At 38.8% G+C, this 19,355-nt stretch overlaps 1 protein-coding gene across 3 annotated transcripts in view; it reads right to left on the reverse strand.

The window, feature by feature from the left end:
- INTS7 (integrator complex subunit 7) overlaps positions 1-19,355 on the reverse strand; it is a 45,305-nt gene that overhangs the window by 15,095 nt on the left and 10,855 nt on the right. For 2 of the 3 annotated variants that reach the window (XM_075147037.1, XM_075147036.1), the window contains exons 10-19: positions 18,937-19,034; positions 18,022-18,261; positions 17,144-17,281; positions 16,043-16,249; positions 12,260-12,454; positions 11,365-11,468; positions 10,910-10,978; positions 9,623-9,755; positions 8,263-8,361; positions 7,208-7,393 (exon numbers count right to left, since the gene is read on the reverse strand). In XM_075147037.1, coding sequence (XP_075003138.1) covers positions 7,208-7,393; positions 8,263-8,361; positions 9,623-9,755; positions 10,910-10,978; positions 11,365-11,468; positions 12,260-12,454; positions 16,043-16,249; positions 17,144-17,281; positions 18,022-18,261; positions 18,937-19,034 — 1,469 coding nt within the window. Of the gene's footprint in view, positions 1-1,924; positions 6,270-7,207; positions 7,394-8,262; positions 8,362-9,622; positions 9,756-10,909; positions 10,979-11,364; positions 11,469-12,259; positions 12,455-16,042; positions 16,250-17,143; positions 17,282-18,021; positions 18,262-18,936; positions 19,035-19,355 lie in introns of those variants that run through there. The other variant, XM_075147035.1, reaches the window with a different exon arrangement.

Here is a 19,355-nt window from a genome sequence, read left to right on the forward strand (position 1 = left end):
CTCACAGCAGATGGGAAGGCCAGACAGCTGGCTGGTAACTACTGCAGTGATCCCTGCCCTCTCAAACTGGCCATGCAGAAATGCCGCAGTTCAGATGTACAAACAGATAGTTCCCTCCAGACTAGTGTTAAATACAGAAACATATCACAGATGCACGGTCAGTCAGTCCAACAGTTGATTATTACTTCTGGGATACACCAGCACCGGTCTTCCCCAGCACCTTCCTTGTACTGGCTCTGTTGATCAAGTTGCTGCACAGTCAGCCAAGACAAACCTGCTGATTCAGCTGAAAAAACACCCTAGGAAAATGAAACTGTTTTAACTGGATAAACTCGTGATCTGATGCAAAGAGCAAAGATGGAGGCAGGAATAAGCAGCAGAGAGAGCCCCTTTCAGCAGCACCACACACATAGACTGTGTTAAGTGAAGCATGAAACTCTACTCATCATCTTCGGCAGAGTCCACCCCTCCACATACCATTCAGTTTATATTTATCACAGACAGTCTCTTCTAGTTCAACTGCTACTCATTGTTTTTGCCCTGTGGTTAGAAGCTGTGTGTTAAGCATGAACAGCTATTAATTTCAAATTAACTGCAGTCCTAAATTTAGTACTTCTAGTAAGCAGGGAAGGAATAAGATGGACAGCCAGCAAGTCACATACTTAAACTGTTGAGCAAAGGTATTTTAAATCAGCCAACCCACACAAGTCTTTATGTTATCTCCTTCGGAACTTTGTAGTTGCCCCTGATACCTATAAAAAAAAAATTCCAAAGAATTGCTTTTATTGATCAGAGTCTTATAAGACTTCTTGAAAACCCCGTCGAACTCAAATCTGAGGGAATGTGAATGTAAGACTCCCTATCATTGGAAAAAAAAAAAAAGGGGATGATTTTTAGGACTATGAAGGGACTATGGCCTAAGTTTTATTTCTACACAATAGAAGAGCTGCAGTATCTCCTTGACTGCTCTACTGGGTCACTGGTTCAGCACTGACAAAAAGAAAAATCAGCTTTCTACTACAGTTAGGTGTCCAGTAGACTGAACAGTTTAAGACATTGCCACAGGCTCTTTCTAGCCTGAGAAAGATTTTTCGCTCAAAATTCATTGAACGCTCTTCTTACCTTGTCTAACATCCTTGGATCAGGAGGCTGAGGCTAATTGGAAACTCCATTAAAATACAGCCAAGCTGTCCTTAATTTCGATAGCATTGCTTTGAGATGGGCAAGCAAGAGGTAGATAAAGACTTTATTCTAAAAGCAAATGAGGACACCAAAAGATACTTCCTATTTCTCAGCACTATGCTGACAATCAGCAGAGTAGAGCAACTTTCTGAAGTGTGCAGAACAACAACTGGGATGACTGCTCACTGAAATACATATAATCTGTGATTTCAATAGCCAGTTTAAGCAGCTGCAGTTTGTCAAGAGAGATGTCCCTTGGAGTCCAAAGAACTCAGGAGCTATCTAGGGTCACCACTAAGATAGGCTTGTTTCCCAGCAACACAAAACAGCACCTGGCTTAAAAATTCACATGGCGAGAAGGTAACTGCAACACTGCATTATGTATCTTGTAAGAAAAGCAATGGAACAGTTGTTTTCCCCTTGCTTTCAAGAAGTGCTTTTGTCTCTATCACTCTCTCTGCTTTGGAGGTTAATATGCCAAGGTTCTGGATGAGTCTCCTCCTAGCATCTAAGGTTGTGTCCTTAGAGGCATCTATGTGGGTGAAGCAAGAGCAGCTCCAATAGTGCTGGACACTGGGTTACAGCAGTCGAGCAGAGAGAACTACCAGTTCTTGGGCCCTACTCAACTCAGAACTGCTTTGTGAGCTGGCAGGGCTCTGAAGTCCCCTCCTCTACCCTCCTTTATTTTTTCCTCCCTTTTTTTCCCCCCCTCTTGCTTGGGACAATGCAGATACCTGACTACACCTGCACTGCCACAAAAGGAACCGATTGTTTTGAGAAGATGCTGCCAAGAATTAAAAGGGCACGTGTGCAAATATGCTGACCAAGGAGACAGCAAATCACTGTGGACCAGCAGAAAGAAGATAGACAGAAAAGAAATATAGCTACTTTGAGGGCAAGATGCTTCTATACTGTGTTGTATGAGATCTCTCTTTCTCTACATACATACACACACTGAACATCATTCAAAAGAGATTTTAGGAATGCAATATGATTCATTCAAATCCTATCAATTCCTTCAATAAAGTGGTTTTTTTTAACTAGAGCTGTGACATCACTAAAGAAAATAATTTTAAAAGTTTATGCATATGTTTAAAGGACCATTGAACTTGCTTCTAGACCTGTTCAATTCCTGCACAGCTTCACAGGATTTAAGCCAAAGATATACATATATCCACTATCAAATACAAAAACCTTAGCTAAATTAGGGCGTTTCAGTCCTCAGGTAAAATGAGTGCATATCCAAGGAAACAAAAATGGGAAGAAAGGGAAATCTAAATGCCATAAATACCCACGATGAGTGCAACTTCAGGGAATCACTTCTGAAACACACTTAAATGACCTTCGCAGGAGATTACATTCTAAACTCCAGAGGAAGGCAGAATTTGACAGGGGAAATTCCTTCCCTACCCCTTGTTGAGTTCCACATTGCTTTGAGCAAGAGATAAGCCAGGAATCTAGAAATGACACTTTCTGGTATATCTGAGCACAGGTTCACAAGAATGTGAGTAGCAAGTACTTCCGAAAGTAAGTGGCTACATCATCCACAGAGAAGTCAGGTTAAATTCTAGAGCCTAAGCACCAATTACTATTGGCTTAATGCAGAACTGCACGTATTATGAATACCTCCAGTCACCTTAATTTGATCATCTCCACCCTTCCCCAGCCCATGAATTTATCAAAGCTAGATGAAAGCATATCTTAATCATTAAGACTAGATAATGATGTAGCTGCTTGCATAAGTCTTTTTGTTGTTTGAATTCTTAGCAGCAGCTTCAAGACCACTGTCCAGCCACTGAATATTTTCTTTCTTTTGCCAGAAAGTGAAAAAGACCTGAATTGTCTTCCATTATCAGTGTGCAGCTATGCATAGTGATCAAGTTACTGCTTTGTTTATTGAGAAACGCTAAGGAGATTTAACTTGGGTCCATATCGTAGAATTACTTTCTAGATTCTTTGTTGCACATCTTCAAGTATGGGCACCAGAAACAGAATGCAGGATTCAAAAGCAAGATAACCTCCCTGCTTCTATTAATAGTCAAGGGTCACTTCACTGCCAATAGCTCCAACAGCAGCTTTCTGTACAGTGCTGTAACTGTAACACCCTTCCTCACTTCTCTTTGGGTATTTTGAGTATTGATTTCTATGAAAATCTTGGTTCCTGTTTGCAAGTTTACTTCACAGTGTATTAGGAATAAAAATACACAATGTCTGAAAACAAACAAAACAAACACCCAAAGAATAACCTCAGTACAAACCCCACATAACATAAAACACTGTGCTTATGTAAAAGGACAATTTAGTAACAGGTCCGGCGTCTTTCCTGATCAGCACGCACATATACCTAACCTGCAAATGAGCCAGCATGAGAAATCCTTCAGAATTTGTTAGAAATTCACGTACTTGCACAGCAAGCCACCTTCCTATACAAGCTAATTTCCAATAAATACTACTTGCCATTTTCCAGAAGACATTTACCCTCCCCCTGCAATCTCCCATACCTAGCATCCAGATTTTCAGACTTCAGTTATTATTTGCCTGGCTCCAAAATTGATACAAGTTCCTGGAGTTCTAGTGGCCTCTCAGATCAGATGAACATACTTGTTTGGAGAAGGAACAATTTTTTCATCTGCAGCAGGGTTAATCTTACTGGTTCACAGACAGTTACGCCTCAGGCCAGGTCAGGGCTTTCTCTGGATAAGTTTTTTTTCTACCAGGCTTCTCGTAAGTTTAGCTATGCACTGTGAACATCATATGACTTATGAGAAAAGTCTAGTCCCCAATGTGGAAATTTCGTTTCATTTCTGAGTTGTTTTGGAATGCCGCCATCACAGGTTTCCAGCAACATATTGGTCAATAGCAGACCATGAAACACACATTCATTATGCAAGATAAAAAAAATTGTTTGACCTCTTAGTCTTTTTTTTTTTTTTTTAATTACAATAAGGAGGGGTTTGTGGTCAAGACACTGATCTACGACTTTAATGAAACCCAACCAACCACAAACAGTTCAGATCTTCAATCTGACAGACTGCAATGCACAACACTAGGTGAATCATCTCTTTCTGGACCACATAACTATACAGAGCTATTAGGTACATGTATGCATGCATGCATACATAGCTGTATGTACATACACACACAAAAAACTAAGTATATAACCATAAAAGTGGGGACAGAAACCACCACTTTCCTCAGCCAGCTTGAAAGGCAGTGGTAGTTTCTGTCTCCTACACAAAATAAAAATCAGCTTTAAGAAGAATGCTGGTGAATTTTTCACCGATTTTGTAAGTCTTCTATTTCCACCTTGCATCCCAATCATCTTTTCTGCTTAGGATTATAACCTGACCAAGATATTATGAAATCTACCATGATCACTTCCTTTTTTTTTTTTTGGTTAGTCTCAAGCCAAGAGGAAGAAAGTTGATTTCTTAAGCAACTATTACGGGAAAACACAGCGAAAACAATTTTTCATCCAGCTATGCCAAAGAAACCTAGGCTTATAACAATTCATTATCATATTCTCTGCATACAAAGCAAGCAGAATCTGCAAGCTCTAGTCAGCTTCTACAGTGAAATCAACTTGAAGAAATAACAGTATCTCAGGAATTTACTGAGAAAATAAGAATGAAAGTTTCTGCTCCAATGAGACTTTACAAACTGAAGTCTGTAAGAAGTGCCATCCTTCCTCCTCCCTACTCAAGTGGGTCTTACTTTCCTGGAGAGTGATAAGCAGAGATTATTTATGAGAACCAAGTGAAGGACATGTTATGTGATCTATAGCCCGGGAGTCCAGACACAGGCAGAGTTCAGCCTTTTACATCTCAAAGGAAGCATGAACACTATGTATGAAGGAGCATATTTCCAAAACTATTCTGAATCAATTTCTAGTATTGGCAAAATTCTCCTTCAAGTTATCCTATAAAAGTAACAATTAAGATTACTAAATTGGTCAAAGAGTACACAAGATTACAAAGCTTTGGTATATAACATTTCTTTTTAAAAAAAAAATGCAGTTAAACAAATGACAACTTGCAAGTTAAGTTCCCTCTTAAAAGAACAAACAAAAAACCCAACAAAATCAAAGCCTTCCAAAATACAGATACATGAAGATTTAAAAACAACATAGTAATCTTTTCTATATCATCTGAGAAACAGTTATTGTTCCCACCTGTAAAATTCTGCATCTTGTAAGACTCCCCGGACAGCAACCCCTCAAGCAGTCTCCTCCCTCTACAATGACTGGGTATGAGAAGTGAGCTGCAACTTTTTTTCTTTCAGATGCATGCATTAAGTAGTGCTGATGAATTGTAATAATACACATACACCAGCCAAATACTGGAAGTTGCTATTAAAATGTCAGAAAAAACCCTCTGGATATTCCTGCCAATTCCTTCACATTAAAAGATACAGACTGGGTATTACACTCCGTTCTGTATAACTAGCCAAAGTGTTTACCGATGTCCCGTAAGCCTAACATTAGAACCTATGCGCTTCAAAAAAAGAAAGTACAGAAAATACCCATCAAAGAGCTCTTAGTGTCCCCCTGCTGTCAAAGTTTGTGGAACCTGATGCAACAGGTTTGTAAACAGAAGTAAAGAGATCACTTAGAAGTTCTTACATTAAAAGCACAACTCCAAATTTGAACAGAGTTGCCTCTGCTGAATCAAATTTACCCCAGATACTTTAAAACGCAACAAATTGCTGGCATCTCAGACTTTCTAGGAGAAGGTTAAAATTGTAGGTCTTTCAAAAAAAGTGTCCAAGAAAGACTAATACCAGAGCATCACTTCTGAGAATTAAAACCGTGAATATGCTGTTCTTTGCTGTTGCTGCTGTGATGGCGGCTGTCCTTGCTGTTGCTGAAGACGAACCTGCTGGGAGTATGGATCCTCAAGAGATTTAACAAAAATAGTTGTTTTAGGCCCAGTTTTCCAGACAATACCATTTGAATCTATTACAGAGGACTCTACTGTGATGTTGTGGGTGCCAAGTATCACAAAGTTTAACAGAAACTGAGTGCTGAAGTAGTCGTTGTGTGGTTCCACCCTCTGCTCCATTTCGTTGGTCATGTTGTCAATAGGAATCTGAGAACACATGGAAGGTTAAAATGCCATTTTGTATAAACCTATTAAAATAAGTTTTCTGCTCTCCGTTTGAAGGAGAGAAAAAGAGAAAAATCCTTGTCCTCAATTTTCCTAAACCAATGCATGTGCATATTTGAGCCAGCTTGACATGCTTTTTCATCGATGAATGAGTTATTTTTATATCTATTCACAGAAGCAAGGTAGCTAACAAGACTTTTTCTCCCCGAGAGCCTAGTTTTCCACAGAGTAATGAGTCAGACAAACATTACACACTTCCTAATCCTGTAGTTCTTTTAGAAGCAACTGACTTTTTCCTTTTCCCCCTCAAAAAAACCCCAAACAACAAAACAAAACAAATACCAACCCAAAACCCACCAAAACAGGACTTTCACTACGTGTCACGTATTAGCAGAACCTGCACTTCAGACATGCAATCTTTGATAAAACTGTTGACTTGAATTTAATATGTATCTCCTCAGGTGCTATTTAATTTGGACAGCCTGTCCTCCCAATTTCCGTAAACAAAAAATCCCCCTTAAAATGAGGATAAAGAAGTTCTAGAGACTATGTGGTAGAGAATAATCTACTCCTGCCTTTTTTCCCTGTGGAGTTTCATATGATATATACCTAGGTTGAATTTTCCTGATCTCAAGCATATTCCTAATGTCTTGTTCTGAACATCACAAAGCCTCTTTTGTGTGGAAGAAAAGCTGTTACTAAAAAGGCATCAGCACACAGCAGACGTATAAATCCCAGATCCCTTCCACACACTATGCCAGGCTCTGGCCAGTCCTTGAATGTCAACTGTCAAGAGTGAGAGGATTACAGAAGAACCCATTCATTTCAACCTGAAAATTCTGCTAACCAGAGCCAAACAAAAGAGCAGGAAAATACAACAAGAAAGCTTAAGACTCCTCCTGGCTCTATTCTATCCATACCTTATAGTCTTGTCCAGATTTGCTCTGCAGCACAGAAGAGACATTTAGACAGACGGATTGGATTTTACGGAAAAGGCCTGGTTTAGATCCATGCTGAACCACTCCTTCCACCTTTAGGGCCAATTGCTGATTGTTCTGCACTGCAATAGGTTCTGCTGGGTTCCTCGGAGATGGGGATAGAGCAAGCTGAAACACAAGAAAACGACCAAAATGTAATGTCTCCAGAAAAGCAAACACAATTCAAGGATGAAACAGAACACCTTGTTATAGAAAAATTTCCAAGGAGGGGTTTGGTAAGGAAACCAGCAAATGGAAACACAGAACTTATATCTGAGACTTGTTACTATAATCATTAATAAGCATCATCAGCGATACCAGATCTGGTTTTTACATCAGTTTCATTAATTGCACTTCTTCAAAAGAAGCAGGAAAAAAAAATCTTCTACAAAATAGCCACAGGTAAGCATATTAAGCTTAACAAAGAAGTAAAATGCAATAAGAGTAAATATTAAAAATCTGAAGGCTTCCCCTTTTCCCAGAAAAAGGGAGCATTTGAGTAAAAAAAAAAAAACCCACCAAACCAAAACAAAACCAAAAAACTCACCCCGCCCCCGAAGGTTACATATAGCCATTCTTACTCAGTCAGCTGATAAATAGTACAATTTTCTTCCAAGATAGTAAACATTGCTTTTTAAAAGAAAAGGAAAAAATAATACAAATTTATAAAAGTTGCCTTCCCAGGACTAGAACGTTATTTAGCTTTGCTGACTCAGAATCAACAAAAATTCCTGCTAGATTTTATCTTCAAGGCTTTGCAATCAAAGAACTGAATCCTACTCACCCAAGTCACAGCCTAGTGGTTCTTAATGATCATATGTACATATTATTCAAGTTATTCCTAACAGATAAACTCAGATGCTATTTGCAGTTAAGTATCTTCACTAAAAATGCTGACAGTTTGTGCCTTCAGTAAGTAAACTTAGTAAAGTAAACTTTATAGTAAAGTAAACGTTATAGTAAAGAGAAATTTTAGGCCACATTTGAGCAGTACTTACCTTAATGCTTGTAGACTGCAGTTTTTGAAAAAAGTACCTTTGAAATGAAAGGGGTACCTTCAACAGTGCAATGACAGCATTGCACAGACAAGCTGTATGCTGTAAGAAACAGAGCCAAAACAAATGAGAAAAAAAAAAATCTTTCATAGCATAAGAAAAAGACATGCACTTGAGGTACTGAAACTGCAGTAATTTCCACTAGAAGTCCAGAAATACATTGATACAGTCATAGGATAACAGCCAGTATGATGACAGTGACTACATTTAGCACCTCTGTTTATGTTCTGCCCTTTATAAAGAAGGTATTCTGTTCTGGAAAGAACAAGGAGGCCAAGAAAAAGAAAAATCCAAATCAATTCAGTCCTAGTGTTAGAGTCAGCAGAGCAGGATCTGCTTGAAACACTCATGCACAAAACCCTCACATACAAACTCTCAAATAAACAACAATTCCCCTCCAAGCAAACAAGACTTGCATTACCACAACTTTTTGTGGTGCAATAATTAAGTTTTAAGCCTCTTGTCTACTCTTCCTTTCCCCACTGCACTATACTGTCTTTCTGGCTCAGGTGAGCAAAGGCAGCGCTACTGAAGTCACCAAGCTGCATCGGTATGGAGCCAGTGACAACTAAGTTTACAGGGTTTACCTTTGCTACGTCTTACACAACTCATTCTTCTATGCAATTTGGAATCGGTAAGAACTGTTGAATTTAGAAACAAGGCAAATAGATGCCAGCCATGACAAATGAACTACCTTGTTCTGATCAACATGCATTTCAGCTTTATGATGTTTACTAACAGTAAAAGACGAAACCATACTAGTCCTGTAAAGGAGTACGTTATCAGCTCCCTGTTTGCATTCAGCACACTTTACATTGTGTTCTCTGATGACCGGTATTGATAAGAGAAACGCTACACTCACAAAACACAGTATTAACTGCCAACAGCTCAGCGACGAAGTAAGGCTAGTGCTGGAGGGTCCAGCACTATGCGTGGTAGGGGAAGAATCCCTTCATGACAACAGCATGAACAAAGAGAATGCACTTCAGTATTTGAATGCGAGACATCTGACAGAGACTTGACACTTCTTTTAGGTACCTTATCAGCATCTGCTATATTCTTAGTAACAGAATTTTTAAAATGTTATTTTTAATCAGAGCAGTAAGGTTACAGATGTCTTCGCAAAACCTTTTTTGAAGTATTTTTGAAGTAGTGAGTCTCTGTAGAGACCATTCATGCCAGTAAGAGGTAATGTTAATTCACCGAGTGTGCTCTTCAGTTTCTTGACCACCATAGATATATGGAGTTGCCAAGTTTTTGGAATCTTTGTTTACAGAACATACGATTTAAAACTGTTACTTGCCAAGTAAGACACAGGAGCATATTTCCTGTTGAGGGATTCTACTTCTTCCAGTACATGATTAAATACAGACATCATTCTTCTTTCATATTCACTCTCAACATGTGCCGTTCCATTCGAGCTATATTCCTGGAAACTAAAAAAATAAAACTTTTCATCATGTCTAACATACTTTCCTCATCGTAATCTGGGAGCTCACTCCCAAACAGGCCCAACAAGACCATCCTCTGTTACAACTTGAAATCCATTAAGAAATAACTATGTCTTTCAAACTGTTTACTCTGTTTGTTTATTATTTTTCCACTATAAGACTTGTCCTTTACATTTAAACCCTTTCTTAACTACAGCTTATCCACCACTTTGTCCCCACCCTCTCTCACTTGAAGCAGTTACAGGTCTAACAGACTCAGCGTGCTTAATTCTCCTAGCTTTTATTTAAGCCTGCAATGTTTAATTCCCCTGGCTTTTATTTAAGACTGCAGTGTTTATAACATTTTTAAGTCTCACAACTTAAGGAAAAGCAAGAATGCCAGTCAGAGGTAAGACTAAATCTGGAAGTTTATAATCTCATGCTTTGAATACAATTCCATCTCCTAGACACCTAATGTTTTGAAGTCCACAGCTTCATGCTTTTTACAAGTATGATTAATATCTCTTCTAAGCAATGCTTAATTCATAATGAGTATGACAGTCACTTAGGATGTTCACTTTTATTTCCAGTTATAAAATCACACATTTAGAAAATGTTTATCCACATTATCTTCCATTTAATCTCAGCCCGGGAGTTTTAAAGAGTGATTCAATTCATAGGTACTTCAACATGATTTTTTAGTGGGTATAAGTTCACTGTTAAAAAAGAGCCAGAGGTGATAGATTTACATTAGAAGTTTAAACTAATTTAGTGCATATATTTTCAGGACTCTGAAGGAAACTAATGTGTGCTTACAAGTGCAAACCGTAGGTATGGGAGCTAACACAGAATGACACAAGTTAAAATCGGTGGCTAAAGAAGAGATTAAAAGGTTTTTTTAGTTTTAATGCAAGTCTGTATTTAAGACAAGTCCAGTATAGTGCTCTCAAGAGCAAAATCAGTATAAAATGCAGAACCCGAAACACAGTCCCTAGCCTGCCGGGTATAGCACAGAATCAACAGGTCCTCAAGCTGGCCCAAAGTAGAATTAGAAGGGTCTACTGAGAAACTTTCTGAACATTCTTTGAATTCTTAGGCTTAAAGCCCCAAGGGTTTAGAAATGAATAGCAAAGGAGTAGAAAGTTAACTATCAAACCTACCTTGCAGATTCTGGATCCAAAATCAGAGCTTCTATCGCATGCGAAATCAACAGGCAGCTCTGCTGTTGTCTGATATTAACACTAAGGTGTTAAAAGACTTACAAAGTTGGCACTTCAAACAAGAAACGCAGTATATTTACTGGCACTTTTCCTTATTTCTCTAGCTTTTGTGAAGTAATGCTACAGTCATTACTCCTTTAGTAAACACAGAGCAAGAACGATGAAAACCCCAAGTTTTATGCTGTTGCAATTTCTGTGTCATAACTTGTTCATAAAGCAATTCCAAACAATAGTATGGCAATGTTTATTTCCAAATAGGTTTTAATCAATTGGTACCTAATTTTTATGTTACTAACTGCTTCAAAATGATTTTGTGCCAGTCTTCATAGAAAAGAGGATTCATGCTGTCCACTTGAGAAGGAAAGTGGACAAATTTTAAGATTCTAAAAGGATACAGTTCTACATTCCTTAGAGTTGCTGAGTCTGCGTCAAAAGATGACTGATACAGATCTCCATACCGTGTAGCCAGGTTTCTGAATTCCTCCATTGAGTGTTTCATCTACAGAAACAATGTTATTAGTCAAAAAATAAAATCAAAGCAAAACAAACAAAACCCACACACATCCAGAAAACCACTACACTACAACATCCAACACTGAAGGAACAAGACAACATACTCTGGCGAAATATATAAAGTTATTGCTTCTTCACAAAGATAAAAATCACCAAAGTGACAGACTATTATCCACGCATTAAACAGGTATTTTTCCTGTAACACAGCACCAACATACCCTCCTTGGGTTAAAAATAAAGCAAAACAAAAAAAAAAACCACCAACAGCCTCCCCCATCCCCTACTAGTAAATCAAACTGCTTTGTCGTTCAAAGACTACCCACTGATTCCCTCTTGCAGACTACATGCATTTCAGAAGCAGACTGTCTTGGTGTTCTGTATGGTATCAAGTCAGTTTTCAACACTCACCGAAAGGACTTGCAGTATGATCCTAAAGTATATATTCTTCCTTAGTGTAATCACAGTATCTAAGGTGTTTCAAAACAAGGTATGAAAGGTCTTGCTGCAAGTTTGAGTGTACTGAGTGGCTTACTACATGCACATCCTTGGAAACTGTGCACGTGAATGTATGAGAAAACATATGCACACGCTCAACTTCAAAATATGGCCTGCTACAGGCAGACATTTTTATAGCTACAGGTGAAAACCAAGGCCCACTACTTAGCAAAACTCTTCACTACCACTTTTCATTTCTTTTGTCAGATATATTTGCTGAGAAGCAAAATTCATACCAGAGTCATAAATGTGACTGCACAAGAGTGGAACAAGAACACATGCCTGGTTAGAGATGCGTCCACACCTTTGGAGATCATTTCCTGACGTCATAGCAATTGTTGTGGCAATAGCTGGTGGTGGACTTGTTTTTAGGCTGTTGCAGGTACAAATAAGTTGAGAAAAAGCTTGCAGAAGGTCAATCCTGAGTTTCACAAATCCACACTGAAAGCTCAGAGGATTAAGTGGCGTACTAGCAGCCTGAAACACAGTAACAGGAATGTTGGCAATCTAGGTCAAAAGCAAACATGATAAAATAACTTTGCAATGTCATTGAACTGTCTCATCAGACAACTGAACCCTTCAGTTCAATTCCAAAAGCTGCTTTTTTAAAACTACATTTAACAGATTTGCTCAATTTAAATCATACTGAACATGAAGGACACAGAAGCTAGGTAATTACTAAGCCATATTTCAAGCGTATCACCCCTGTAACAAATGTGACTTAAGCTGTTACAATGCTATTAGGGCACCCATTTCCTCTTTTTCCAAGGCCAAGCCATTAGGCTTCAAATGACATTAGTCCAGACAGTCCTTACCATAAAAGAGAGCACAATGAATTAGAAGGCAAACAGAAACACCAAGGACTGAAAAAGTGATTCTCTGCATCAGCCAAAGGGGAAAGAATTGGCTAGAGTTACCTGCAGCAAGAGGAAGGGGTGATACCCTTTGGTTTTTTTGGAACTGTGAAATGGACAGAAACATTACAAAGGTACGGAACCTTGCATTTGATGAAGGCAGAGACATAGTTCAGTGACAACTAAGAACTCTAAATAACAAAATTCCAGGACGGTAGACATGCTGCTATTATTTAGAAAATATGGTTCTGTGCAACTTTGCTCCCTGAGAGCTTATCTAACTTGTAGAAGCATCTGTGACAGCTTAGGACACCCAGGAGGGGGTAAACTGCAGCACTCAAGAATTGATACTAGTTAAGCCAAAAATGTACTACTTATTTTTCTTATATTGTTGGATTTTGAGAAGAGTACACTTTTTTCTTTAGGGGGAAAAAAGCCATTTGCAAAACAAAGCACTGTGACCTTCTCTTACTCGGAGAATGGATGTATGTTAAACTCATGCATGGCTTCCCCAGTGCTTCTTATTCCTCAAGAGAAAAGGTCACTCCTGGAAGCAAAAAGTTATAACCCATCCCAAAACCTTACTAAGAACCATTCTTGGCCGGCAGGAAAGCAGAAAACCAGTTTCTCACAAAACATCACGTCATCTGATAACTGGCCCACTGTTGACTAAAACGAGGAAACATCAGCCAACTGCAACCACTTTAAACTATTGAGCTAGATTTCAACCAAAGAAATAAGACTATTTCATCACTTGAGCCATTCAGCCCCTCTTATCTACCACTTTGCTTTCCCTTCTCCAAGGGCATAAAAAAAAAACCCTTTTGAATGGAAATTGTTCAGTTTATTCTGCAAAGGTGGTTTCAGAAAACCCTCTGTGGAAGAGAACTCACTGCACTGTAATTGCTCTACAGAGACAACATGCTTTTATAGAGTAAAGTACCAGTACTTGTATCAGAAAATCCAGACATTTTTAGTAGCACAAATTGGACTCGATTCTTGTAAATGGAAATACAAGCTTGTCTCATTAATACCGCAATTTACCTTATCTGCTACCCATACAGCCATGGGCAATAAATGAGTTACAATTCTTTTTTGAAAATGACAGAAAGAGTTCTTTGGCTTAGCCAAGTTCTTCAAACATCACCCCTTATCATCAACATATTTGGAGTTAGTGCTACTTAATCAATGGTTATAAGTGCTTTGTTAAAGTTCTGCATCTTCTCTAGATTACCAGCAGTGAAAAATAAGCACAATGCTTCCAATAAGATGCATGTTCTGTGCCAGAAAGAGCAGGTCCTATTCAAAACCTTTGCTAACTATACAGGCAAGTACACAGCGAGACAGATGGGGACTGTGGCCAATACGCTTTATGACAAGTCCCTGCCTTCCGCCCCCCCCCCCCCCCCATCCATAAAGTAATGGGACTTTTTTCCTCAAGTGGACTAACTCACATGAAAGAACATTTTGCATACAGCAATGCAACACAGTTGCATGTATATCAAGAGGGAATTGAGAAATTTTCTGACAAGATCAGACACTGCCTGAATATTTCATCATTGCTAAACTGGGCTGACTGAACATCTGCAACAGATTTACTGGCACAGTGTTTTCCAGCTACAAAGTGGACAGCTACACAGTGTCCATCATACACACTAATGCTCTGCAGCACCAACAGTGCTGAGTCATGCTCCTCACGGAAACAGCGGCAACAATAAAGCTGAAGTCACAGGGAAGAGACAGCAAGTCTTCAGCAGTAAGATTTTATGGCACTTTGCTCCCCTCTGAGATGTTGAGTTGTGTAGATGCATGCAGCGAGTGGCTCTTTTTACAGCTGATACACTCAAGCATGATTAAGAATTTGTCCAGAGCAATGCAAGGAGTCAGCAACAGCCAGCAATAAAACCCAATTTCCTCTTCTCTAGCCCTCCAAAACCTGTACTTACTCCTCTGGACCACAACAACCCACAAGGAAATGCTTTTCTGGGTGCAATACCTATGTGCAACATGCAGGAAGTGAAGTCAGCAGAGGAGATGAGGACAGGAATCCTTCAACAGAAAAAAAAAAACCACTCTAGGGAAAGGCTAAATTACTGAATCACAGAATGACCTATTTAAGCAAGTTATTTTCCTGCCTGTATTAAATATTAACATCTGATTAGATGAAGTCCCCCCCTCAATGTCTTCTAGACGTTAGAGAAATCTTGAAATGTTGAATTAAAATCCTTATTCACTCAGCCAACAAGTCAAAGACAAATACTTCAGGATTGGATGGAGCTTTCTCTCAGAGGACAAAGGTGTAATAATTACGTCCTTCCTGCTTATTCAGGGACAGTTTATTAATAAGCAGTAATATCTGAACTTCATTAAACACTAATCTCTGAATTGTCGTGACACTGATAGTTCCAGTAATTGCAACAAACACCCCGCCCTGCAACAGCTTCATTCAAAAGACACAGGAAACTGTATGTAAAGGTTTCTTCATGGAAACTAAAACATGAAAGAAAGTATTGTGTGCAGCTGGATCGTCTTTTGTTAAGAAGCAGCTTCACATAAGAACTGAAGGTCCATATTCATTAGTGCTTTTTTTGTTTACATTCACAGACATTACACACACAGCTTCTTGCTATTTTCACCACTTCAGAGAAGCAGAAAGTATTTGCATAAAAGCAGGTACCATGTGAATTCTGCTGATTTGATGAGACTGAATTGTCCTCCCTCCTCTTACTAAATTGGTGTTGTCTTGTTGTTAGGATTCCATAGGATCACATTGTCAAATACAAGGCAACATGAACTCAGGAGGAGGGAGGAAGACAATTAAATCCTTCTCCATATCTTGAGAAGATAGCAGCCAATTTAGACAAATTCCCAGGCTTGACTATTACAATAGTGTTTATTCAGCCAAGACAAGAAGTGGAAAATTTTAAGTACCGTAACTTTAAAAAAGATCTGTCACATATCATGATTTGATCAAGGCAGGAAGTTGAGGCAGGGGGTGGGGGCAGAAGAGAAGAAAAAAAAGAGAAATCAGGATCTTCTCTCTGAAGATGCAGTGTGCTACAACTGGCTCTTCCCTGCAGTGCCCTCAAGAAGAGAGTCTGGCACATGTCAGACATCTTTAAAAACTTTTCAGAAGTTTAAGAACAGAAACCAAACAGACCTGCTGCAGTATACAGAAACATCATCACTAAAGTAGAAGATCTGTGCTAACCGTCAGTGACGCTATTCCTTTGTGATAGGATTTTAAAGCTTCAGCAATGCAAGAAAGCGCTGAGCTATAGTTGTCCTCCTGCAAACCTGTCAGACACTGTTCTGCATGGGAGAACTCCTTCAAGCTGTTCAGCCAGAAGTAGAAGTGTTCTGAAGCCACCTGAGTCAGCAGGCTTTGATACAGTTCTCTGGCCATGTCATGGTTGCCCTGTAATGACAAGAAAGTTTCTAAGAGGGTACACGGAAGAAGGCTGCAGGTTTCTACAAAACAAATACAAATAAGAGAACAGTAACATCTCCAGAACTACTCTTACTTTAAAAATAAAAATAGTGAAACTTCTTCCAATCATTTGATCATGACAATCCTAACAATAAATAAAAGCACAAATGCTTATTTTATGGAAATATCAGCCTGTATAAGGTATAGTACTTATTTACACAAGATAATTTGACAAGATGAAAAGCAAATATTGAAATTTACTTTTATTTTTTACTGAAAACATATCTTCCACCCCCACAGAAACACTGGGTTTAAAACTATCAAGTGAGCCCAGAGGTAAAAATCAAGAATCCCGACTGATTTACCAAAACAGTGCTAAGTTCTGTCCCCTCCTCTGCAATTCGTACTTTACCTGTTTAAAATTACCCCAGCATCTCATACTAGGGTTTCTACATAATTCTAACCCCAGCTGTGACTTTACTGAAGGGAAAAGGGAAACAGTATCTTTTCCTTTCTTCTCATTGAAGAAAGAGAAGCACACATCAGGCTATCACCTTCTAAAGAACAGCTAGACAACGCAGATTAGGCATGCGCTCAAGAAAGTATCAGGTCATTACTTTCTTCCTTCTCAAATACTTCAAAAAGACAAGTGAAAAAGCATCCTGATGGAATGACTGCCCCCTAAATGGCACATATCTGAATCAGCATTCCAGGAAATTAAGAGGGAAAATGAATTTTTTTTTTTTGCCCCTCCCCCCCCCCCCGCCCGTCTTCCTCTTCCTCAGTCCTACCATTTTCCTTACTTTCTTTTTCCAGTTCAAAGAAGTCACTAGCGTCCTTCCAACCACACCAAACTATTTTTCTCCAGGTATTTTCACTTACCATTCTGGAAGCCTGCCTGGCTATCCTGTAGGCTGTCCATCCATTGGAGGCATTCTCAAGCTGCTGTTTGATAACAGTTTTGATTTCTGAAGATAAAGCTTTCTGACTGGAAACAAATATCACTGTGGCAAGAGAAACCTAATGAAGAGTAGAGGGGAGAGGAAGAAGGTTATATTTTAGGAACTTAACAAAACAAGAAAAAAAAAAACAATTCTGTTTCCTAAACTACCAGAAATGATCTGCTTGATTTTGGACTCAAAACTACACAGAAGATTATGTATTGTTTTTAACGGAGGAACTTTTCTCAGTCATATATCTTTTAAGTAGTTATGGCAACCCAAGTATTTCTTATAGATGAAAGTCGCTTTCATTTAAAGAATCTTTACTGTGGCTTTTAACTGAGGTATTTCAAATGCTCCAAGTGAATTAATGGGAAGCTTGTCATTTCTTAAAATTCAAATTCATTTCCAAAAAGATGTGATAAAAGCATTTTTATCTCTTACAGTATATTAAGAGTCACGTGTGTCAGAGTACCATACATGAATTGAGCTAACTGCCATTTTGTTCTTCTAGAAACATAATTTCACAGGTACCCCAATAATTTCAATAGCTAGGTTTCTCTAAGCAGTGCCATCTGCTGGAAAATCTAATGGAATACACTGCACTGTATAGTTCAGCTCCATCTACGAGATGTGATTTTGACATTGAACACTGACATATGTAGTCAAAAGTTAAAGCAAAACTAAAAATAAGGCTATAGACTGGCACATCAACTTGGACATAACAAATGGCTTAGCTGCCTTTTTAAATAAAATCCATCCACAGTAGTTTATATAGACTTTATCCATCAAGGGCTATTCACCAGAAGGAGGTCTTACCAAGAGTTCCTGTTTTTTATCTGTGGTAGATCGTCCAATTAATTTATAGAGGTCCATTAGGTCTCCTAGCATCCCATCTGCTAGGACAGGCAGCTGCATGGCAATAGCTGCTAAACAGTGGCACATGAGAATCCTAGCAGCGTCCTGGGCACTGTGCAACTGGGTCAGCAGGGATTCAACTACTGACTGGCTCAGGTGAGGACGGCACTTGACCAGCTTCACCATGCAAGTTAACGTGATCTGCAATTCACACAATCAAAAGGTACAGTAAACACAACGTCTACTTAAAAATAAAAAAGCCAGACACACTTATCTGCAAGTATGATTGCAGAAATATAGAAGATCTGGTATTTTCAGGACCATGTACTCTACAAAAGATGAGATTTTTCTAAGAGCCCCAGCCTCTGTCACAGCACAAAAACATATTACAAAGTCAAGAAACGACAATCATCTTTCTCATACCACTAGCCTTTTCAGGTAAATAACTAGATAGAATTACTGGTAGCAGCTTATGAAGTGGGAAAATAAAAATAACAGTTTGAGTGTTGTAATCATGTACATTGCATCCCCATCTCCAAAAAGCGGTTCTCTCCAAGATTCTCTTCATCCTCCAGAGACACCTCCACCCCATGTTCAAGTTCATGTTTTATTACAGCTGTTCCTCTGAGAGGAATGCATTTTTTTTCCCCCTACAACAATCAACTTATTCTAGAGCTGAGAGGAGTTGCACTATAGTTGTGCTTAGTTTCTCTACAGCTCTGAGCTCTGATTATGAGCAAAACATAGAAAAATCTTCATTTCCTTCCAGTATGTTATGCTTCCACCAGAAAGGATCTGCTGCACACTAGCCTTTCTGTTATACAAGTTATTACTAGAACTTACAGCTGTGCTAGGGAAAGACAACAATATGGTCACCTTTAAGGTTGCCTGAGCTCCTGGACTGTCATCTTGACTACAAAGAACAAGAAGAGATTCTAAGCCAAAAACTGCATCTTGCTCCAAAGGCAGAAGATCTAAGAAAAGAAAAACAGAGCAAGTTAGTTCCCTGTTACATTTTCTGACCATAATTGGTGTAATGCTTGCACTGGTGTTGCAGTCCTGACAGATAAGTATCTTTCCAATACTTCTGCCTTACCTTATTTTGATTAGAAACAATCCTGCCATTCCATGTCTCAGGTGACATTTCATATTCAGCAGTCACACCAACTGTGACATTTGTAGAGCGTGCATAAGTCTCTGGACTAAGATTTCTAGATGCCTTGTTATTCATTCGCAACAGACTTTGTGCTAAGAGTTTTCAAAGGTTGACAGACAATTCACTAGTCTTACAGCAA

This window comes from Calonectris borealis, chromosome 3 (genome assembly GCF_964195595.1).
Source record: "Calonectris borealis chromosome 3, bCalBor7.hap1.2, whole genome shotgun sequence".
Lineage (NCBI taxonomy): Eukaryota > Metazoa > Chordata > Aves > Procellariiformes > Procellariidae > Calonectris > Calonectris borealis.